At 41.5% G+C, this 25055-nt stretch overlaps 1 protein-coding gene across 2 annotated transcripts in view; it reads right to left on the bottom strand.

The window, feature by feature from the left end:
* Positions 1-25055, bottom strand: part of LOC133026581 (rho GTPase-activating protein 29-like) — a 32866-nt gene that overhangs the window by 4372 nt on the left and 3439 nt on the right. The window contains exons 3-17 of one of the 2 annotated variants that reach the window (XM_061093463.1): positions 12840-12983; positions 9997-10093; positions 9204-9276; positions 8687-8747; positions 8066-8212; positions 6620-6684; positions 6431-6541; positions 6200-6280; positions 5328-5510; positions 4527-4664; positions 4239-4429; positions 2814-2983; positions 2487-2615; positions 897-995; positions 495-658 (exon numbers count right to left, since the gene is read on the bottom strand). In XM_061093463.1, coding sequence (XP_060949446.1) covers positions 495-658; positions 897-995; positions 2487-2615; positions 2814-2983; positions 4239-4429; positions 4527-4664; positions 5328-5510; positions 6200-6280; positions 6431-6541; positions 6620-6684; positions 8066-8212; positions 8687-8747; positions 9204-9276; positions 9997-10093; positions 12840-12983 — 1853 coding nt within the window. Of the gene's footprint in view, positions 1-494; positions 659-896; positions 996-2486; positions 2616-2813; positions 2984-4238; positions 4430-4526; positions 4665-5327; positions 5511-6199; positions 6281-6430; positions 6542-6619; positions 6685-8065; positions 8213-8686; positions 8748-9203; positions 9277-9996; positions 10094-10805; positions 11066-12839; positions 12984-25055 lie in introns of those variants that run through there. The other variant, XM_061093465.1, reaches the window with a different exon arrangement.

The following is a 25055-nucleotide window of genomic DNA, read 5'->3' on the forward strand; positions in this document are numbered from 1 at the left end:
TGTGTTTCCCATAATTACATAACCAAATCTTTCAAAGTATTTCTTTCCAGCAGGCCCTTTTGTTATTGTCTTGCTCGTTGTATCTTATAAATATGGAAAGACACTGGATCTAAAATAAACAGGGCTGGGGGGTACAGGGTTGATGGAGGGGACTCCTCGGAAGACAAACAAAAGGTCTTTGGTTTCCCTTGCCTGTTCCCCAACTGAGACCAGTTGGTGGATTTGGTCTCTGGGGAAAGCTTGTGGCCTAATTCAACTTTCCCCTTTTTTGCTGAGGTGGTCTCTCTCAGTTTTTTCTCAGTCTTAGTTAGATTTTTTTTTCTTGCATGCCATGACTGATAAAGAAGCCGTTGTGAAACTTTGGCAATGTTCAACCCTGTTCGCTGTGGGCTCACCACGTTTTCTGACAGGTCCAAACAGAGGATCTTGGACGGGTTGGAATTTTATTCAATTGATTCTGAAAAATAAAGGAGAAAAAAAGAAACCTAGGTTACCTCCTCGCACTCTGCTCCATGAAACACCACCAGGCCGTCACACTCTCGACACTTGGAGGGCGCTCTAAGCTTCCTCAGCTTGTGGGTTTGAGATGCCTTTGACATCTGGGTGTTTCTGAAGGGACCTGGAGAGCTGGCTGTCTCGATGATCATCTCGCTTAAACCTGCAGAGTTAGAGGGGAAACAGCCTTTAAAACCATGATCTTCCTCTCACTAATATATTTTAAGAAGGCACTTGAGAATAGGGCCATTCTCAAACAGAAATAAAAGAGATAATACACAGTAACAGAGTGACTACAGTAATATTACTGAAGGCAGTTATATATATATGCGATGTAAATAAAAGGAAACCTTAGGAACTAATTAACAGTTAAAACATTGTCAGTGTTAAGTCTGAATCACCGTTATCAGACGGTGACGGAGGCTCTCTCTCATCCAGGTCATCAGCAGAAGACATGGTGCCAGTTGATGGAGTTCTGGGTAATCTCCTCTTGAAGTCTCCTGAACAGTAAGGCAGCACACACCAGTAAGTCCACATCTCCACAGCTGTTCTTCCCTGGTCTGTTCCCTGTGTGCTATTTACAGTGTAATGCACTGAGACACTGATGCACTGAAAGGGTGTGGTCACCTTGAATGGTGTTGACCCCCTGATTTTCAGGTGATTCGCACACCCATTGACTGATTAATGGGTTCCTATGGACCTCATTTAAATAAGGTTTTTGAGTTATTGATGAGCTGATCAGGAGGCTCATTATGAAGGATAAACCCCTGCAACGTTAACATTCTGTGGATTGGTGGGTGGAGGTGTCAGCATTACACACTCCACCATTTGCTAAAAGTTGACTGGCGAGCTACCACGCTCCAAGAACACATAGCAGAGGGAAGAAAAGAGGACACAGTTTTCTACATTCTACATTATTTTATCTACAGATCAGACTTGCACATGTAAAATAGGATTTGTGTACTGTCAAATTGTCAGACTTTAATTATTGAATAAGCTGTAGTAACTCATGTAACCTATAGGTTACACATACCTAAAGGTCTTAAATAAACTGGCAAAAGTTTTAATAAATGTTTTTATCTATCAAATACTTGCTGGTGGTTGGATACGTCCTGATTTACAATCACATAACATTGTGACACGTATAATAATAAACCTATGTGCAGTTGCACAGCAACTGAGGAAACACAGAGAAACCTGGCCACCAAACCTGCTATTTTATGTGTGTGTGTACGTTGTCGACTAATACAGTTGCATAATGTTAAACAAAGAGGCACCAGTGTCAGTGGTTGCTAAGGTCCTGGATTCCCAGATAACATGCCAACAAAGTTGGATGAACATCAAGTTCATAGGAAAAAAAATGTGCGGGCCCCAGGGGAGTTTAAGACAGTCAGTGCTGAGAAATGCACCTCCTGCCGATTATCTGCACCATGCTGCTGCTTTATCAATGACATGAAACAGACCCAGTTGATATTTAAATATAGGTGTGGGGGAAACCTGTTTGATTTAGCAGTAAACATGATAGCCTCACAGGAAGAAACGCTTTTGAAAATGCAAATATGAAAGTATGCAAAGATTTATGCAGAATTCAAATGATTACATCAAGCTGTTGGATACTTATTGTAATGTTAATTAGCAGATATCATGTTGATGTAGATGGAACCTATGACAGCATAGTTAATGCAGACAGATGTGCTAAAAGAAAGTGGTGGAGCCAGTGATCTGGTGGGGAAAGCCGCTCATGAGTTTATTAGCAACCTGACTATACAAACAATCTAAAAAAACACCATGAAGACATATTGTTTTAGTTTTTATCCTTTCTTTGAGAACGCCCACACATCAAGGTGCAGACCAGAATGAGCTCAACCCCAGTACACCATGCTCAAACTTGTACAGTGTGCGGAATTTAATTTAGCTGGTGAATAGAAATGAATTTAGGCCCACTTGGAGGTTATGGTTGTTAAATGAAGTGTGTGTCTCTGTGGCCCTACCTGGGCTTGCAGTGGGCGAGTCCATGGACCGAGACTCACTGCTGCCTCCAGCACTTTCTGAATCACTGCACATCCCTCCACCCTGGCTTGCTGAGGCCCAGGGACGAAATGGGGCCTGAATCCGAAGTGCTGGTTGAAATAAAAACATAGTTGAGCATTGAAAGACTAGGATGATTGAACTTTTACATTTCTATTATTTTTAGATGCACTAAGAGTATCACTCTAACTGGACTACTTGGGTAACCATTTCAACAGGTACTTGTTCAGATATTATGAGACATTTTATATAAAAGCAGCTGCTCATATGCTAACTTTAAACCTGGGCACCTTGGATGTCTGTGCTATTGTTGGAGCGCCTTTCTGCAATCTTGGCGTGCTGGGCATTGATGGGACTGTCCACCTCCTCTCCACTCAGTATGTCGGAGGTCACGGACGCCTGTGACAGGTTACTGTGTGACGAGTGGCAGCCACTTAGTGAGCGTTTGTTGAAAGGCATCCTGGGAAGAGAAATTATGAAAAAAAAAGAAATTGTTTATGACAACCCTACAAACACTACAAACCCTGCAAAGCCCTTTCATTTAATTAAATCAAAATGTCTCCTTTTTGGTCCATGATAAACTGTGAAAATGCCATCTAAAGATTTTTTTGTAACACAAGTTTCATATTTGTTTAAATCAGATCAATAACTGTAATTCGTAAAGTGTTGGATCCAATTATCAAGTATATGTGTTAATAGTCAGTGATGAGAAGTTACATGAATGATCATGATATCATGAGATCAGCCCCACTTCCCCATCAGACAGCAATTAATTACATTGTAACGATGATTAACTGATTCAGATGGGTGAACCATGCCAGCCATTGTTAATGAAAGTATCCCACTTTAATTCTCAATATACAGTATTTAGGTCAGTGGTCTATATTTAACCCTTTGAAGACCGGTGTTGAGGATGCATATGAGCATTTGTGTGCATTTCATTTCCGCTCAACCAAGTTGAATTCTTTTGATCAGGCGGGGGATCAGAGTGGAGTGGAAAAAAATAAGTGAGAACAAAGCACTCTCTCATTTCCATCTCTCTCTCTATTTGTGTGTTACCTGTGTCAACAAAACTCCCTTAAGTGATTGGTGCTAATAATCGACTCCTAAATATAAAACGGTCTGTGATTTTTTTCCTTTTCAGATAGAGATGATGTGCATCTTATTCCAAAGCTATTTAAAAACGTTCAAAGAGGTTCAGCGAAACTGCCTGTGAGCCCACTGCCGCAGATCCTCTCTCCCGTGACCACAGTCATTTCCGCAGGAAGCCCCGACCTAGCCAATTGTTTTATGGTTTCCAAAACAAGCTCTGTCCACCTCAGGTCTACAACCACCTGATTACCATAAATAAAAGTTCTTTCCTCCCACAGAATCATGTGGTGCAACATTTACGCTTCTGATGCTGTAGTAAAATAAAGTATAATTTTAAGAGTAAAGACTTAAGTAAAGACTTAACATTTCAAATTAAATACATGAGAACTTTGTGTGTGACTGTTAACCCCTCCGAGAGCTCATTATCTGTTAGTGATAAAATCTGAGTAAACAAATACTGATAACAGAGGTTTGACGTCCGACAGAACATTTAGCATCACGTTTCCATTAAATTCAAAAGGGAATATCCCATTAGGGTGTGTGAGCTGTACAACTATAAAAAGACATGTGCAGAGGGTATGATCAGATCAGAGGGTGACAACAGCACTATCTTGATGTCTCACCCTATGCTTAGTGTAACAGGAGAATCAAGCGAGAGCGACTCCAGACGAGGCCCGTCAGTGGGCAGACTCCTGACAAAGTCGATGTAGCGCTGGCCGGGCTCGTACAGCTTGGCATTTTCACACAGAGTCTGGTGGTTGACGGGGAGAGAGACAACCTGAGCCTGTTGGAGCTGGAACCAATTGACAGTCACCTAAGCAGAAAAGGAAACAAACATTATTATCATTCCTTTGCACATTTCTGACACCGAAATAAATTGTGGTTTTGTTTCTGATATAGTCTAAACTCACAGCTTTGAGGGTGAGGTCGCACTGAGAGACCATCTCTCTGAGCTGAGTGATGATCAAACTCTTGGTTTTGGCGAGATCCACTCTCTTCACTGCAACATCGATCTGACAAGCTTTGCAGTGCTCCCTGGCCTCCTCCGCCTGCCGAACAGAAGGAAGATCAATCATTACAGCTCCCTGCTCTCTGAACTGAATCAGTGTTGATGAGTACGATGGATTTCAGGCAAGACTGAGTTTAGCTTCAACTGCAGTAAGTGCCTTCAGACATGCACTGAACTCCAGATGATCTCCTGAAATTATCTAGATGGGCACTATGTGAGAACGCAAATGTTTCAGTCAGAGGCTACAGATAATGCTTGCAAGCCAGTGATTATGTTTCAGACACGAGAAGGACACAGAAACAATAACAAAATATCTCAGGATGGAAAAGAGGTGTCACACACATATAGTATGATGCAGACGAAGATGTCAACTTAGAAAGACAAGAAGGATTTTGATGATAAAGTCTGCATTATTCATATGTGAAAGGCAAACTCTGGAGAAAGTCTAGACCTTATTGCGTGGATATTTTCTGGAATTCATGCCTGAAAAGATTCTCATGGGGTAATTTTGTTTTCACATTTGTCTTCCCACAATTCATTTTATCTTTGGCACTAAAAAAAGATTAACTGAGAGGTGCTAACAGCCAGTGAGGTCATATTAATTTGCTGTTGTATACAAATAAGGCAAAAAAAAACCTTTGAAGTGTACCACATCTGTGCACTTTTGTACCGAGCCATCAACCCAACAGAGGAGCTGGCGTACCTTCTGCAGGGCCTCCTCTTCCAGCCTGCGCCTCTTCTCTAGCTGTTTAACTGCCGCTGCTCCTCCACCTCCTCCGATCTGCTCCTCCTCCAGGCGGCTAGTAGACACCTTGGCCTTCTCATATTCCTCCTGCCGCTGAACCTGCAGCAGCCGAGCCTTCCTCACTGCACTGTCTGCCTCATGCTGGAGATGGACACATATTAAGTAAATACACAAAGATAAACAATAATACCTCATATACAGCACAATTTCAACATCTGAAATGACAATCTAATTTAAAAACACATAACATAGAACAGATCAAACCAAAAGTAGGCAAATTTTTTAACTTTTTTCACCAACAATGATAACCAAACACAAATTTGGCTTGTGATGTTATGGCTTAACATAATTATTCATTAATGTAATTTATAGAATATTACATAAGTAATATATTTTTTCAAAATATTAAAATACAGTTAATTTTCCATCGACAAATCAAGACCAATTGTACTAAAGTGTTATTAACTACATCATCCATAAATTAATTTCTGAGAAATCAGCGCAAATGTTAAAAATAGCCCTATCTTACAATATTTGAAAAAAAGACCTAGATCCACCCTCTGATCTGAATCTGCACCAACACTATATGGGTTCCCACTTGGTTCATGAACCCCCCCTCAACAAAATGTCACGGAAATCATGTAAGTCATTTCTTGCGAACTAAGATGCAAACAAACAAACATAGACAAAAGCATATCTTCCATGGTGGAGGTAACAAGGCACTAGTATGGGTGCTTTGGATGCTATTTATCAATAGGCAATCTCAGACCAAGTTAATTTCTATATATATTTGTGAGGTCGGTATTCAACCTCTGTAACAGTCGACTCACCATCTTCTTTTGCTCTCTCTGCCACTGATCCTTGACCTCTTTTCGCAGTTTGTCCAGCTCATTCTTTCTGGTCAGGAGAGGCTGGAAAGAAACACGATAACACCCCCAAACAGACACACACACACGCACGCACACACACACACACAGTAAGTTCTCTAGTTTCTATTAAAGAGCTCAAGGCAAAGTCCCATTTCTGTTTTGTATTGGGAAGTAGTCGCTTTGCTGGATTACCTGCATGAATTTGTTGCTCTGGAGCACAGCTGCAGTGTGAAGCACCAGCTGGCTGTATTCAATGTCATGTTTGAAAGCAGTCATGTAGATCTCACGGAAAGGCATGAATTCCTTAAATGAGGAGGAGAAAGTCTAAGTGCTGATCCTTGTGAGCATAAAAAAAAAAAAATCAGCAGCAGATCTACTCACCTGCTGACTCGCAAGCGTCTTGGCAGACTCGGCCATTTTGGCGTAACTCTTTGCACCCTCGATATCTAAAAATACATACAATTACTTGAATTTTACATCATAAACAGAGTTCCTGCTGGACTGTACATTGTCATTTATGTGTTTGCAAATATTTGATTTGTCTGAAGGAGCTATTTCTATTCACTGTTAGAGCTTAAGTAAATACACATAAATGACTGAAAATAATTTAAGCGATATCTGATTGTATCACACAATGTCCTTGAGTCATCAGACAAATTGACATACAGCATTAGTAAAAGTATAGGTGTTAAACAAACATGCCGTTTGTTTGCCTGATAACACTCGACTCAGTGCTCTGTTGACCGAGTATCATTCAGTTCCCAACAAAAGCTCTCTCACTGCATATTTAACCTTGAGTCGCGATAAGACTCCCATTGTTTAGAGTTTACTTCAGGTGATCGAGTAATTGTATCAGAAATTGGCCCCTAATTAATTGTCACATTTAACCTGAGCTAAATTCTCTGTGTCTAAAACATACACATGTAGACGAGTTAAACACATTTTCATCCACCCTGCGCTTCCTGGAGCTTCTGTATGTTTAAGATCAACTGAATGTATAAATAAATTCTTTATGTTCCGTTAAACAGCTAATGAAACAACTTGTAAAAAGGACATTAGCATTCAAACAACACCAGTTTGATAATAAGGAGTATCCCCAATGGAATTTTCCTAGATAAAAGTGGATGAACCCAAATGTAGAGTGAGTTCAATTGTGCCATTCTGATTTCACTGTGTATCTTGATGTCTCTCTGGGTTTGTTTGTCTGTCTCTCTGTTATTTAGCAGCATTACACACAAAATAATGGTTGGATTATCAGAAAACTTAAAGGAAGGATGTGGTACTGGTCAGGGAAAAAGGCATTACATTTTGACTGTGATCTGGATCAGGGGGCAGATCCAGTATTTTTTTTCTCCCTTTCATACACATTTTTTTGACGCTTCCAATTATTTCCAAGGGCATCATGCAGGAAAAAAAACAGACATACTTAGGGTACTGATATTTGAACTGATATCAATGAGTGTGCAACACTCTCCTGTGTACTATTCTAGAGACTTTTATGTTCAAATTCTGTTTAAATTGAATTATCAGTTGATTTGTATTTCTTATAGCATCATCACCTGGATGACCATAACCATGCAGAGTGATGACGATTGTTTCACGCAGGAAAAAAAGCTCAAATGTTCTCTATCCACCCTATAAGTCTGAGTTTAGCAGGTGTGAATAGTAGAATGATTATATGACACCATATCTAGTCTTGAAGCCAGTTGAGCTCCACTTTGCATCTGACTTTTGTTCCTCGAGCTTGATAAATGCTACTTTACTTCAGTGCTGCCTCCCTACATGTCATACTCTTGTATTTATGCCTCCACCTGTGTCCTGACTCACCAATATTGAGACGCTTTTCCACCCATGCCAGCAACTCTTTGGTGTACTTGGACCAGGCCTTGGCGTAGAGCAGCGCCGACTCCACCCCGTTGTCCTGCCGCTGCAGCGTGGCGTCCACCTCTTCGGGCCGAACCGGTGGACACGGCCCTGTGACAACGGCAGGAATCCCATTGTGGAGATTGATAAAGTTGGACTTACAAATGACTGGTGGCAACCAGCCCCCACCTAACATGCCTCCCACCACTGCTGGACGTGTCGCATGTGTGCTGAGCTTACAACATCTGTTACTGAGTGAGTCAGTGAGAAAAGCGCACAGTGACCTTGCCTGAGTGCGATATGGGTTAATTCCACTTGAAGGTAAGTAATGCTGACATAGGACTGACGGCTGGATGTATTAATAAGTGGTTGACTGCTCATCATGACTTTGCCATAACCACGTATAACCCCACAGACACTGCTCTAATGGTTTTGAAGCAACACAGACAAGGCCAAAAGAAGCAACAGTAGCTCAGCTCAAGACAGATGTTTCCCCCCAATAAATTAGAATGATTAATTACCCCACATACTTGCAGAGAGCGGCACCAGAGTAAAGTAGCTGTGTGTTACAGAGATCTGTCTTACCTGGCGGATCATCTTTCTCGGGCCCGGATCCTCCAGATTCCACAGAGATATTCTCAGAAGACTGAAAAACAAACAGATGAAAAAGAAGAAAAAAAACACCAAGGGGGGTGAATGAATTTCCTACTCAGAACATGACACGTTATGCAAACATTGGAAGCTTATCAGAACCTAGACTTTCCTCCTTAGAGGGCTTATAAAACCTGCAGCAGGAAAACAACAATACGTAGAATTAATTTATCATCTGCAAAGATCCTTTGAGGAACGTGCGTCAACCTGAGTTATTTCTTTGAACGTTTTGCTTGACAACTCAGGCAGTAGACCACATCCTGGCAGAAACAGGAAAGTGAATGAACTAATGATGAATGTGTCTTTAAATATAATGAATAAACCTATTTCGTTTTGATTCCAAGTGCAACTATTAGGGGATTGATTTGATATCTAATTTGCACTGGATTAAAATGATGTGTTTGATTTTTATGGATGTTAGAACGGAAAACAAATATTGCACTTTTCTTACCCTGCTTCTCTTAGTCAGGGGGAGCCCCAACACTGATCCATTCTCTACATCTCCCATAAGGAAGTCAGACACTCTGGAGGATAACACAAGCCAATACACTGGGTTAGGTAAGGGTGAAACACATCAGATACAACATTTGCAAGGGATTTAAAAACATAATTGGAATTATGATTGAGATTTAAAAGGGATACTCCAGCACTTACATTAAGTTGGGACACTCACAAGAAATGGTTAAACCAGATACACTAATGGCCAAGATATCTTGACTTTTTTCCGGTTCAAGCTTCAATGACATCAGAAACTACAGTTCCCATAATGCAACTCAGTAGTGACTCTCCTTTTGTCTTGTAAATGCCCACTTTCTTTCAAATTCCAGTGTAAAATGCCAGATTTCCGTATCAAAATTATAAGTTTAAAGATAATATATGATATGATATAATTAGAGTTTTTTGTTTTGTTTTTATAAACCTTGCAAAGCAAAATTAAAGTTGAGATAAAATTTGTACTAATTTAATTTGTTATCCTGGTATTAGACATAGATAGACATAGATTATTTTTTGTATTATCTTTATTATTATTATTATTATTATTCCTTTTAATTCCTTTGTTTTCAAGGACAAATTTGATATTTTTCCTTATTATCCCATTTGCTTTTGTGATGATAGCCAAATGTTGATTTGTGCTTTCAGGTTAACAGATTTAGTGATTTACATAAATGTTGTGCTCTTAAAAATGGTCCTTGATTAACAAAAATAATACAATCAACTCATAAGCAATTTGACATGATACTTACACATTGCCAAACGTGAATGCCAATGTGTCGATAGCACTGTAGATATCCCTGAAAAGCTTCTGCTTGTTCTCTTCGTTCACCTCCTTAAAGTTCACTCCTGTCAAATTGTGATGAAGAGGGATAGAGTCAAGCTTAGGTAGCAAACAACTGAAGACATCCTGTGATTGAGGCACGAATCCTACGGCATGATTCATCATCCTGTGCATGACGTCAAATGCAGAGTCAAAGAAAAGTCTCCTCTGAGTCAGCTTTACTCCTCAAATCACATCGAGAGCAAAGGAACTGTTCATATCGCAAAAGTGCAGACATTTTCAAAATTCAAAAGTCTCTCAAAGGCGTCCAAAAAAAACTGTGTACATTAAATCAGAAGAGATAAGCAAAGACTGCAAGTGTGTATATTTGGCTGTAATCTGGAAAAGCAGTAGTTTCCTGCTGTGAGTCTAAACACAGTGATGACTGAGGACAGAGCAGGGGGAAAACACCAGTGTAAATACGGCTGTAATCAGTCTTCACAATAAACTTCCTGTCCTGACTGAGCAGAGAGAAAATAACCGGGGAGAGAAAAATGCTCTTGAAAAATTGAGACCAAACACAGAGCAATAAAATCTGATAAATCTAAATGGTGTTGAGCTAATTGTAAATTATAGTTTTCACATTTTAGAGGAAGGCTCAAATAGCATCCTCACATACACCCCAGGCCATATAATGAAAATCAGAGCGCACACTCCCACTAGTGCCAACCAAATACTAAGATATTTCCTTGGTAGCTATCTTTACGTAGAAATATATGTAAAAAAAAAAATACCAACCTCAATAAAGCTTTTCTTCTCCTCCTGTTAAACTGAAATAAAACTTCCCGATCATAAGGTCATCATTCAGGTAAATTTTCTGTCAAAACACCAGAAATTCACCATCGAAAAAGTTACCTCTTTTTAGGGGCTGTGGCAATTTGTATGTCTATCCAGCAAAAGAAAAGAAAAAAAAAACATAAAGAAAAATCCAATCCCCCCAAAAATCTGCTGACTTGGGTACCTGAAGTGTTAAGGTTTCGTTGGAATGGTTCAAATAAAGTATATTTGTATATTTTATTAGGTCAGAGTCCGCGGGGCCCCCTGAGCCTCTAGTAAACTCCAGACCAGCTACTGTGGCCAGCACCATTTAAAGCACGCAAATCTCTTGTGCTGTTACATCTCCTCTACTGTCCAGCCCCCTAAGCCCCCAACAGGACATCCTGAGGCTTGCTGGAATACAATGCCAGTACTTGCTCAGGCCCCAACCAGTGGTCCAAACATGGAAGTTACATCATCGGGGAAAAATGGTATTGTTTCACTGGAAAAGCACAACACTCTCGAGACCCTTGTCGGCTGTAAAAGTCCTACCCAGAATTTAAATCTTGGAGGAAATTTTATCCTAATAACTAGAAATATGGATGTGTAGCGAGGGTGTGATTGGATATGAAGCATCACAAAACAGGGAGAAAGTCTGTATTAATAACTATTTAATCTAGTATTGGTATATACAGCAGGTCAGAGTGTGATGAAGTAGAGATGTTACACAAACTCCACAGCCAAAATATCGGTCTTCTCTGATTCTTGCAGTGAAACGGTAAAATAATGTTCTTACTGAACAATTAAGAACAGAACACAATACAACTTCACATTACTTACTTCCATATAACCGCAATCAATTTTTCAAATGAATTGTTGAATGACGATAGTTTTCAGATTTAGTTTCTGTACAGCTGAAAACTTGTTGATGTGTGGGGGTCATGAAGCGAGCAATTCTGGCCACCTAGTGGCAGATAGGCATTATAGCATGCTTCACTGCATATGCTTAAAAAAGGCAACATAAACACAGCTACTGTAGATGTCAAATCTATTTACTTTCAACATAGGCACTAGCTGAGAGGTACAACTAACAATGATTTCCTTAGACCAGTCACTCTTAATGATACAGGCTTTAAAAAACTGCTCCAATTATTTTACCGCATCCAAAAGGAAACTTGATGCTTCAGAACCTCTATAGAATGCCTTTTAAGCTGTCAAATCAAAGTTTTTGCTCTGTAGGTTCCTTCAGCATGTTTGAACGCTACCACAATAGTGAAGTTCTTTCATGAAAGAGGGAACCTGCATGCAGCTTATAATTGTTTATGACACATACGCCCAAGTGTGTGGACTCCTTCTAAATATTTCAGTGAAGCTAAGCTACATTCATATGCACACACTCCTCAGACTTTGCTCAGCTGCCTGTGTCCTTATTCCTTATTAAATAAAAGCCCTTTTCAAAAACTTTGCAGCCCCTCGATGCCCCTCTTTGCAATGCAAATGGAGACGAGGTATACTCTGGGGATTCTTGTGTGGCGGCCAAGTTAAGAATTGACCTGCATGCCAGATCATAATCTCACAGAATGAGAGATTGAAAAGGATTCCTCGGTGTAGTTCCCTCTGGACTGGCAGACGAAGCACAAAGGACACCCGCTTCCCTCTGCCCCCTTGAATCAGGTATCTGACTCCTGAATATTATTTTCTTTCTCTCTGTATGGGGTTTGAAACACATGCTGATGCATTCTAAGCCCTTGACTGACTTCTGAAGGGCTGCATTGCTTTGAAGCTGAAAGAAACCTCCTCAGAAACCCCAGGGGAAGTACTTTTTGAGACAGTGTGAAAGTGAAATAGCAAATGTCCAGGAGAGAAAACTGTCAAAGGAGAGGGGCGGGGGTAGATAAGCAGAGACAGAAAACAGACCAAAAGAAGATTGGAGGAGTAACTGGTATGTTTTACAGGATAGCCATGAGGTATGTGTGTGGATGTGTGTGTGCGGGAGAGCTAGTCATCACAGCTCACCTTTGACCGTGGCGATGACGGTTCCAGCTGTACTGAGGATGTCCACAGAGTTGAGGCTCTGGTGTTTGCTGATAATGGCCTTTAGGACTCGCAGCAGCTCCCCGAGTCGCTCATGGACCGCCTGATGGAGACAGTCCTGGTGCTCTGGAAAGGGATACAGATTGTTCATACAACTGTCAGTTGCAACATTAATATGGCATTGGAATTGCAATGATTATTTTATTATATTGTTAGTTCTTCTAAATTTACTGATGTTGCATCATTACTTGAAATCGGCTGATGTGCAACGTTCCACTCATTGTGATTGGCATTGGGAAGGGAGTTTTAAGGGTCCAAGTCTGATCCATAATGTAATATTGGTCATTTGGAAATGTTGAATCCCCATCAACAGATGATCAATCATTTTAAACATTAATAAAAGACTGAAAACATAAACAAACATCATGTAAGCAAAATCTCATGGCTGATTCAACAGTGTGCTGTGTTCTTATCTCCATGTCATAATACATACATAATATTTCACTCTGTGTTGACAGTTTCAGTTTGCTATCAAGCCCTGAGATCTCATTGACAGCTTCAATGTCATCTATTAGCCTTGTTTACCTTTAACCAATAAGATGATAATAGATCAGTTTGATCTGCCACGATGACGACAAGTCACTGCACAACTGAGCTTAATGTGGGCTTCAGAGATAGTACACATGAGCACGATTTTACGAGTCATGTCGTCACTTTAAAATTCATTAATTATAACAGAACATATGTTATTTTAAGATATTTTAACACTGAGGCTGAATGATAAACAATACATTGTGTAATATAAATCCTGAACAGACTAGAGAGCAGCTATTTAAAAATCTCCCATCTTTAGATGAATGGTGCAACTTCACTGGCAACATAATTACTACATGACATTCCAGCTTTGTTGGTTGAAAGAGTGACCATGGCAGCCATGTCAGACTGCTGCCATCCATTCACGGCAGCTCTAGTCAACACTGTGGCCACTAATGGTCTGCCCGGGCAACTGGACCATACAGCAGAGATAGCAGAGGCATCATTGCACACAACTCAGCAAACCTACACAGAGAACTGAAACAGTGCTAACCTGACCACCGAGCGAATAAACAAACATGACCTACTCTGCTCTTTCTGCAATTAGCAGTTAGCTAGTCAGTTAACAGAGGAGAATATGGCATCTCAGGTATGTGGCTCTGTGTACTCGAAGGGCCTTTTACAAACAGTGAGTCATCGCCATTTGCCAAAGCACAAAATGCACTTTGCTATCAATTACCTTGGGTAATGTGCTTTTGGCATGGTCAAGGAGTGAGGTCATGTGTGAGTAAATGAGTACAAGAACTAAGGTTTACCCTAAGTATTTTTACGGCTTATAGGAAACCGTACAGAGTGACACAGAGACGTGTGACTACCTTCTGACACAGCTGGCCCAGGTGGCTTTCACAAGGATAAAAGATACGAGAGGGAAATTATGAAACAAAGGATCCTGACTCTCTGTACCCCCTCTCTACACGCACGCGCACAAGCACACACACACGCACAGATAATTGCCAGTCCTGTAATCACACAAAATACACTGTGGGCTGACTGGCAGTTTGTTACTCATTCTGTTTTAAATGTGTCACAGGTGTTGTCACATGTATAGACACATTAATTGTAATATACTCTTGTCTAGGTCACTTTTTTTGCTTGCAAAGTCTCTCTTAAAAGTGAAATAAAAAATACACACATATGCATAGACACACGATACACACACACACGACACACACACTCACACACAAACACCCACAAACATAATGGATACACGCAGTCAAAGCCACATTTTGTGCTGACGATCACCCCTGGATTACCCCTTCATGGAAGAGGGGATCAGAAAGACTTTAGCTGTCTCCCATTTTTTCTTTTATTCGTCAGCCCTCTTTTTGGAGTGGGACAAATAGTGCCGCCAGTGAGACTAATAATGCTGGGTCTGTGTTGCCGCCACGACAATAGTAGCTGAGGCTTGACCCGGAAATCCAGGCAACTGACCAGCAGGTGACAAGTTCACATTGGCCAGCAGGTCACAACAACACCACAATAATCCAACATTATGAAGCATGAGAAATTAAAGTGACTAAATATGCAGCCCAATTCACTAACTGTCAAAAAAGTAGTGACTGCATTTGTATGTTACCTGTACATGTATAATTCAAGCTTTCCTGCAGGACTCTGGCAGACCCCCATTTCCGCCTGAATAAATGAGACACAGCAAATTGTGCCAAACGGCCAACCATGTTGCTGCTTTACTGAAAACTTAATATCAGCAACTGCCCACTTAAAACAAACCGAAAGACCTGGAGTGATCGGGTGATGTGCGGTAATTACAGGAAATGACAGCACAAGGAGGTCGAGAGACAATTCCAGGAGACAGACGCAGCAAAATGATTAGAGAAGACAAGCCCACATTTCAGAATGTTTCCCCAATGCTTCAAGTACTCTTTGCCAACATGCCCTGCTGCTTCAAGCTTGCCAAACGTTTCACCACAGGACCTGGAGAGTCCTACCCCTCTCCGTAGTAACCATCTTCATCCATCTTAATCAGATGTCATGTGCAGCTCTTTCCAGAGCCAAGGACCCTGTGGTGTTTTGATGATGAAAGCCTCTCGTGCTTTTGTGTCAGCTGCCCAACTACCCACAAGGCAGGAAAAGGGCCGGTGGTGTGCTACTGGCACAACCACACATCAAACTCAATACTTCAATACAATCCCTGCACATGGGTGTAAATATACCAAGGTTGTTCCCATCGATTGTAGCCTGAAATATTTTGCCATTTGAAAAGTGACTAAAAAGAGTAAAAGGGAAAAGCTGTGATCTGTGATTTTGTAGTTGTGTGGCACATTCTCACATAGGTCCCAACTGAAATCACTGAACGTTGTCAACATTTCGACAGGTTCTACGTAAAAACTCTCAACTGTGGCTGAGAGGTAGAGCGATCGTCCTCCAACCACGTGGACGGCGGCCCAAATCCTAGTCCATGCCAAAGTGTCCTTGGGCAAGATGCTGAACTCTAAATGGCCCCTCAGATGTTGAATGCACTAATTTGAAGTTGCTTCGGATAAAAGCGTCAGCAAAATGACATGTAATCAAGCAAAATACTCTATTAAAAAAAACCACATGTACTTTTTAATAATGCAATAAATACAACGTTGAATATCAATCTCATATATTTTTTTTTATCCTTTACTGTTCATGGAACGCAGTTTTCCCAAAGACCTTATCTCTCATGGGGACCCCAACCCACAATGATTTGATAAGGGTCAAAGTTAACAACGAGCTGCTTCACCCCTTAAGCCCTTAATTGGTCCTGGTCAGTTTAGATCCCATTTATGGGCATTATGTGTTGAATGACAAAATACACACAATAGACTAAATCATCCCCACACAGGCTATACACTCCATTCAGTGCCCGAGTAACTGAATCCTGAGTCCTGGAGGCATCAAGCCTGCACAAGCTAGAGGTTTATTAAGGACAAGCCCAAATCATGAATGCCCACGAGACAGAGGGTCTTCCTTTGCAAAAGCTCCATAGGCTTCATTCTTCAATGGCGGCTGTGTGGCCTATTGGACCATCCTAAATGGAGGCTAATTAGCAAGACATTATGATGCGTCCACCAGCCCAGCAGGAGACAGGATAATGTACAGAGACTGATTATTTAACCCCTTAACTGCCATTCTGGGAGAGACACAAAGAGAAGAAGACTTGTTCCCACCAGAGAGAGCTGGTTAAAGGAACATCCAAGTATAGCACATTAGTTCCAGCAGGGGCATAGTCCTTTTAAAGGTGGGGAAGTGAGAGGTCTTCTTTTTTCCAAAAAGCGGCTTTGTTTCGGTGTGAAAATATTAGTTGAGGCCATCTGAAAACTGACAAAAACAAGCAAGTTGCGGGTAAGATCATAGTGTTTTCCCCAGGGAAGACCACAGAGGTTTAATTGAGGACTGCCGAGAACTCACCGTTGTCCCTGGGGCCACTAGCAAACATTGGGACTGGTCGCCTCATGGGCCTGCCACATGAGGCATTTATTGAACAATAAATCACATCGGCAGCTTTTCACTTTTCACGGGAAAGGATTGTGTGTGTGTGTGTGTGTCTTTGTCCATGTGAGATGGCTAGAGGTGGGAGGATTGTAAGGAGTGACAGGGGAGGAGGAAGGGGGTTGTGTGTGATTTGAGGTAGTACTCTCCCTTGGGATTTGTCCCAAATTTACCCCTGCACCCCACATCCCTGCCTCAGCGCGGGTTATGAGAGAAGGAGAGTGAGAGACATTCCTGGGCATAATAAGCCCTGGTGAATGAGGGCTACAGGGGGATCAGACTCTGATCCTGATGAGGAGGAGGCCGCGGATCAGGAGCTGCTCAGAGGCTGCCAGCAACACATTGCCAGGTTTTTACTTCATTAGCGTCATGGAAACCCAACATTCCAGCCTCTTGTTTGGGAGCGGGGACGGGAGTTGAAGGAGTGAGGGGTGGAGGGGGATCCATAATGAAAACATTGTCAGATCATTCACCATCGTGATGACACCTCAATACCAAAGCATTCTGATGCCGCTCTGGAGCAGAGACTATCCAACACTGGCATGTCACAGACCTCCTGACATTAGATACTAACACTTTTTTCTGAAGAAATCATACAGTTTGAATGTGTTGATTTGTTGCTGATTTACACAGTCTACACAATTGTTTAATAAAATCAAGACCCTATGCAGCTCCAGTGCAGAGCTGACTAAATGGTTAAGACTAACTCTACTGTCAGATATTACAGTAGAGTTAGATTTACTGATGTCATACAACAGACTAAAAAAGAGGGAACTCTGATCTGAGCTGCAATATTCACAAATACCAAATATAATAAAAGGAAAGTGTAGCACAGTTAATAAAAAGTGCAACATCTGGAACCTACAGACCCTCCGTACCAATGGGAAGCTATTCTCATCCATGCTGTATTGTTAGGGTTTTGCAATCGGTCTATATATTCTTGGTTAGCTTACTGGATGGGTCATAGTTAGTTGCACAAAATTAAAAGCCAGGTATTTGCGCGGAGTCAAACGATTTTAGACGTAACGAGTTTGGTTATACTCCGACAACATTTGCTCACGTTGTACACCATAAGAGAACATCCCTCAATTTGACTCTCTGATGGTCAAACCTTCCACCAGCGCCTGACACAATATGACTTGGCAACATTCCTTTTGCTGTGACCCTAGCTCTGCTCAGTCATGCATTGCAAATAATGTGAGCAATGTGTTATTTATGCTTCAAAACATTTGAGAGAACGGAGGGGTGCTTATTGCCACAAAGCAAGTGTGAAATCACTAAACATGTCACAACTGGGTCTGCAGAGGTCCGATCAAATGGAAGCAGCCCGCGGCAGAGGGGGCTAAATAGGATGTTGGACAGGCTAGCCATGACTAATGTCAATCAAAATCTCTCCATGTGTCCTATTAAGTCAGACCACAGCTGGACATTCCAGCCACTCAACCCTGAAATAACCAACCAGGAGTCTCTTGTTGTTTCAAAGAAATTGGGCATTCATCAAAAGCTGTGGTATGGGTAAGTTTCAAGGGGCTCCTTTGAGACTTGCCCCCTCTTCAAAAGACCAGTAACCAAATGCTGGTCTAATAATCAATCACTTTGTGACTCAGTAACCTTTGTTTTGTTCAAATGAATTCTTCTTTAATTGGCTAGGGTGAAATGCCAAATTCTTTTACATTTTCCTCTTAGTAGTATGACATCTCACAGCTAAAAGTGACCCTAAGGTTTCAATCCAAAATTCAAACTATTTGCCCAAATATAAGGGGATCTTGCAAAATGGCTCCACTTAACCTTTAACTCTTGGGCAGGGTCACTGCAATGGGTGGCCCAAATGGCCTTTGATATCTCCCCAACATACTTCCTGTGGTCAGTGGCCCTGGTACACCTCTGTCGACAGACCACCACTCCACGGATTAACAGATTACACGCAGCTGGTAAAACACAGTGGAACTTTGCCTTCCCAGAATCCTGTGCTCATACCGAGGCATTCCCTGTTGATTCACCTTTAAAGCTCTTTTTCCCATGACTGCACGAACAAAGACCTTGCATTTAAAAAAGAGCCCTAGGCTAGACACGCAGCACCTTCCATCTAGGTGGCGGGCATTTATGTTCTCACTCTGCAGGCTATTGCCTTTGTCAGGCTTGTTAGCTGTTAGCTCAGTAAAACAAAAAGCCAATGGACAATTATGCTCAATGAAGGCTTAAGACAGGAAATGCAGAACATTAAGGTATGACATGATAGAAAGGACTGCATAATATAGTCACATATTCAAAATGTTAATCATTAACCAGTTGGCTTCAATATTAAAGATTTCATGCAAAAACATTGTAATCTAGGGGTGAACGGATCCAAAATCTCTTTCTAGTCAACAGACATGTCTACCCTTGGATATTTCTCTCTTTTGTAATTTGCATATAATTGAGATACCCAGTGGAGAATGAAGAATTTTCCCCCTCTTTCATTTCTCTTTGGAGCTGTCTGTCACAGTGAGGAAAGACAGGCAACCTTTCCCCCCCGATATCGCCACACATCACCACCACCACCGCCTACTGTTGATGCAAAGTTATGAAAGCTGGCATTTCAACTATGCTTTCTTTAAGAGAAACTGCAAATCCTCCCACAGTGCAAACTCTGGTTGGCATCCAAACTGCTCAGGCATTATCCTGTAGAGACTATAGTCGCTCCACAAACTGTGTAATGCAGGCAGAGAAACTTCAGCAGGCCAGAGAGCTGGGGAGATCTGTCCAACAAGCGCGAAGAAGGGCCCCTTTAGTACACCTGTCAAGGGGCAGTACTGGGATTTGAGGGGGCAGAGATTGGGGAGCAAACATAGCATTGAGAACAAGAGGACACTGTTCAACTTTACTAGCACCCGCATCCTGAGAAAAAGGGCTTTGTGTGCATTAGAGCTTGCAAGGGTACCTTCAAAACGATATTCTCATAACTGTCTGTAAGAAAGACACCACAACAATTCAGGGCTGTAGAGGTAATGCTGATTACCACAAAATATGTAATATATTGCTGCTAGGGAGCCTCCTACATAAATGGAACCCCATGCAAAATATACAGATTCAGAGGCTATTGTCTTCTTTGCTAACAACTGGTGAGATGTAAATAAAACATGTGTTTTAGGACACCATAATCACCATAATCAGATCCAAGAGATAGATTTTAAACAGACATACAGGCATTGTTGCTGTTGTGCCATATTCTCTGGCAGGTTCAATCCCACCTCAGTAACTACTACTTTTCTCTGTCACCATTTCTGCACCTCAATGGGACATAATTTGAGTCTCACTAGACAGGACAGACCCCAGTTGGTTCAGGCTATGCTTCACGCTTAGTCTGTTTACCTCAACATCAAACAGGGTCTCTCTTCCTTTCACTGAGCGCAGCAACTGAGTTCCTAAACTTTCAGGGTGTTTCAAACAAAGACAATGGCTGGTTATCCTCCTCTCTCCGCCATCAGCTCCTTTGGCCTTTAACAAGTTATGAGCTGTACCCAGCAGGGGGCTGACCCGGTCACATGCGAGCCTGCCCCAAGGTTGTCTCCGGCAGAAGAACAAGGCCAATTACAGCAAATTTAGCTCTTTTTACAACAAAGGGCTTTACAACAACAAATAATGGAGACAAATTGCAGGTGTGAGTAAAGAACATTTAAAACCTGTTTCCCCAAAAGATAAATGAACAATGAGGCTGGGATACCTGCGGTGTGTCATGCGTAGCCTCAATCAATTATTGTGATAGGAGAACTTGCCAAGTGAGCTTTTCTCTGAAACAAGAACAGCATTGTAAAAGTCATCACTGACCTTGATGCCATGCTGTAACTGAATAAGCACCTGTCACCTGCAGTTTAGATTTGCTCATAAATGCAAAGCACAAAAATCAGGATTTTAAATCCCCCCACATTTATATTTAGTTTTTTGAATTATTGATAATAAATGTGAATTAATTACATTACAAAATTAGCAGAAGGTTTTTTCATAAATTTTGCAGCTCTACTTGTATATTCACATCTTAAGATCGTATTAGTGGATTTATAATTTGCAACAAATATTTGTTTTAAAGGAAAATACTTCAAATAAATGCAGCCTTGCCTAATCCTACATTATTTTAATCCAATGCAGGCATAGACTTCACAGATTCAAGGGCCACTTAAGCTTATACAGGGGATAAATTTCCCATTATTGCTGCAAAGCTTTAATCCAAGAATGGCAAGGGGAGGCCGTCTGATCACTCAAAAGGGAGGCACTGGTTAAATCTGGCATCTAGGAAAACACTCGGACATTACTATTGTCCGCAGAGTTCTCCATCCTTTCTGTGTGTGGAAAAGACAATGCAATATTGAGTATGCCAATTGCTTTATAGTTGGATAAAAAACAACTGAGCTGTGTATTTAAGGAGCCTCCAGTTCTGAGTTTCCAGCTCCTACCCACAGTCCTTAGCTTTTCATGTGTATTGTGGGAATCCTGGAGTTCCATCCTAGTGTGTGGCAGACATCGGCAGACTCCTGTAACAAAGCTGCCCCGGCAAAAAAAGCAGTGCCCATAACCATAAATCTCTGCAGGGGGAAGCAAGTAGAGACACAGAGAGAGAGAGCTCCAATTTGAAAACAACTTACAAATCTTCTAGTGGATTTAGGCCATTAAACTTGACATGCCAGCATCGGTTTGCCACCTGTATACAACGTGCACACATTGCACACACTGTGGTTCGCCAAAGGGCAGATTTTCTAGCTGACGATGGTCGGTACAATATATCATTTCATCTTTTGTTTCCTCAGTCAGATAGATATAAATGGACCTTCCATATGTCACAATACTCTGCACTTTAATCCTGCTGGGTAACAATCCAAAGATCTAACCCTAGCATGTCAGCTAAGGCCAAGACAATGTCTGTGCTATTAAACAAGGATCCCCCCAAAACAATTAAGGTAATGTAATAAATCCTGTGAGACAGCTTAGTTGGTAAGATAAGTATACAGCATTAAATCAAGATCTTTGGGAAATTTAATTTGAGACCACTGGTGTAATTTGATCTTCAAGAGACGACTTTAAAGCCGGGAAGGGTAGTTGTCTTGCTCTTGGGATAATTTACAGTAGCTTTAGATATGGGCACAGCAAAAGAACCATAAAAGGAACTTTTTGGAGGCAAGAAGAAGCTCACAGTGCTTTACAGTGGATCCCAGACCCGGCGGGACAGACTGTCTAAACAGAGCACAGTTACAGCTATTAAGAAAGTCTGGAATGGTTAGTGAAAAGCCCAAGTAGGGCTAAATTTAGGCTGCTATTTCACAAGGGGTGATTTAGAATGCAAATCACTAAAATAGCATTTAGGCTTTTTCTCTGAGGACCCAGAGCAAAATCACTTTCCCACAAAGCTTAAGCATCATCTTCAGACGTCCAAACAGAGACGGAAAAAAAACACTTATTTTCCCACATTTTACAGCAAAGGCACAAAAACAGAACGAGAAAAAACAAAGTCCAGCTTAACATCAATATAAGAACTGCACTATTTTGTATAAGAAGAGGGACTAAATCTTTTTTGATAACAGTTTTTGGTTGCCTGCTACTCTTACTCATTCAGTGGTCAGGTACATTACAGTGCATCATTGTACATTACACAACACCTGTGGGACATTTTTAGCAGCTACCTGTTAATCATTAAAACCCCAAAACCGCACGTTCAGTGTGACAAGAGAGGCCTTCGAAACCCACACTTATTAACTGAGGACACTTATGACTATGAAGCAAAACATACAGCTGACGTAGAGAGCTGAGTGCACACACGAGTCACACATTAACACTGTACAATTTAAGCGGTGAGTAATGAAGATGGTGCTGTAACCTCCCCCCCCCCCCCCCCCAGTAATCCTTCAGAGAAAGACTGACTGAAAATATGCAATATATGAGAGTTAGTCAGGCAGAATGACAGAGAGGTTAAAGGTAGTAATTCATGTGTTGGAGGAGGCTGAAAAGCAACAGGTCGGTGTTCTGCAAGAACCAAACCCAGAATCACAGGGAAAGGTATCACTATGCTATAAAACATGAGCCTTTCACAGACATATTGGTGTCTATGTTTATGTTTGCACGGATATGAAACTTTTATTTTTCAGATGCAGAAAAGATTTGTGCTTTCATTTTACGTAAGAAATGCTATTATAATAAAGTTAATGGTTAAACTGTAAAATATCAAGCCTCAATTACATGTCTTTGTGATGTAACGTCATCTTTTTAATATATGGGCCAATATAAAGGTGTCATTATAATTAACAGTATTACCCAATATCAGTACCACCTCCAAAAATGCCATAATGGTTGGCCGGCCAGCCTCTAGTGACAATATGTCAGCACAACAGTGATCAACACACACACAACAAAAACAAACTGACTGGCAAGTGCAAATTAACAAGGAGCTGATACATGAACAGGTAAGCAGGTTCATGTCTCTAAAGAAACAGCATTAAGTTATTACAGTCTTTTAAAAAAGCCTAAATGAATGCCATATATCGGTCCTCCTTAAAAACCACATCAGTGTTTTGCAATTACAGATTTTGATTACTGTTCATTGTACACATGCAGTGCAGCATTCAAATTAAAAAGATTTCTTGTGGTGTTCAGCTTCAGTGAGTCACCTGCTTGCCGGTGCAGTTTTCTTTCTTAAGCAGCTGACACACAAAAACTGGCCATCATTCTGCTTGGCAGAGTCGCAGCACGACACAACCGATGACACACCTGTCCTCCCCAGACAGCCAGCCGCGGTGATACACCCCCGCTCTTCAAAAAGACGAGGAGACGCACAACAATCCACTGCAGAGCCTGTTGAGTAAATGGCGAGCCGGGGCCAAATGTTTGTTACGCTAATCTTATGATGGAGAGCTTCTGAAGCTCCGCTCACCATCAAACATAAAAGCCGCCTCCATAGCTCAGCTGCTCTCTAGACGTCCTCAGTGACCCTCAGGTAAGGACCAACCTTCCAAGACAATAATCCCCTCCAATTATTCTCGCGAGCAGACACTGGACAAGGTTGTGACCTCAGGAAAGAGTGTGCATATCTATCCCGCGGTGAAGATGCTGTGACAGGTCGTCAACATTGACAAGAAGACGATAACGGCACAGAAAGAGCTTCTTCTCAGACATGAGTAAAACAATTTAAAAAATAACTCAGTCATGCGTCACTGACCACAGCTGAAGAGCCATGTCGTAATAATTACCATGTAAGGCAACCCTTGAGAAATACACGTCTTCTGTTATAAATAGAGCAAGGCATTGGTTAAGAACCCCCCCATCCCTACCCCACCGGGACTAATCCCACAGACCACAGCTATCCTCAACTTGGGAAAGTAAAAAACTCTGTAAAAGCTGCCAGTTAGCAGCAGCATGCGAATCCAGAGATGCCTCTTGGGACAATGGGTGTCAGACTCACATAGTTGACTGTGAATACAGGCCATTCTGAGGGGGGCGCAGGGTACTGAGCTGAATATTGCACCTGATTATTGACCCTGTGTCGTAAAAAAAAAGAAAAGAAAAAGGGACAGGGTAGTGAGAGGTCTGAACTATTGTGGAGACAATAGGGCCATAAATTATCGGGGGACTCAAATTCCATCCAATCACAGCACAAGTCAGCGCCTCCCAACAATCTGTTAGCATGCTCTGCTAAAGGGGGCTAAACCTCGACACTGACACTTTGAAGATTTTCACTGACGAGGTGCGACCGACATATAAATAATTTAAAACTAAGCGTCTATATTGGTTGAAAAGTAGGGTGTTGGGTGCTTGTAACAGAGGGACATGCGGGGAACTCATCTCTTTAGTTATTCCCACATCAATGCATAATTACGAACAGTCAGACATTTTCCTGGAGTTCGGAATCACTTGGAGACACAATGGCCTCTTTGCTACTTGAACAGCTCTACTTTGTATTTAGCCTCATTTCCCCCCAGATCGGCGCTTTCCGGTACTTAGCCAAAATAAGACGTCTAATGGGAATACTCGGTGACGGCATTTGCATAATTGAACCTGTGCTTACTGGACCTGTAAATGATGTGCAATAACACAAGTTTGTTTTTAAGTACATTTAAATTATGATGTTACCTCTACACACACAATCTGTGCAGGTATATTTAGTCGACA

The sequence above is a fragment of the Limanda limanda genome, chromosome 20 (genome assembly GCF_963576545.1).
Source record: "Limanda limanda chromosome 20, fLimLim1.1, whole genome shotgun sequence".
NCBI classification, from domain to species: Eukaryota; Metazoa; Chordata; class Actinopteri; order Pleuronectiformes; family Pleuronectidae; genus Limanda; species Limanda limanda.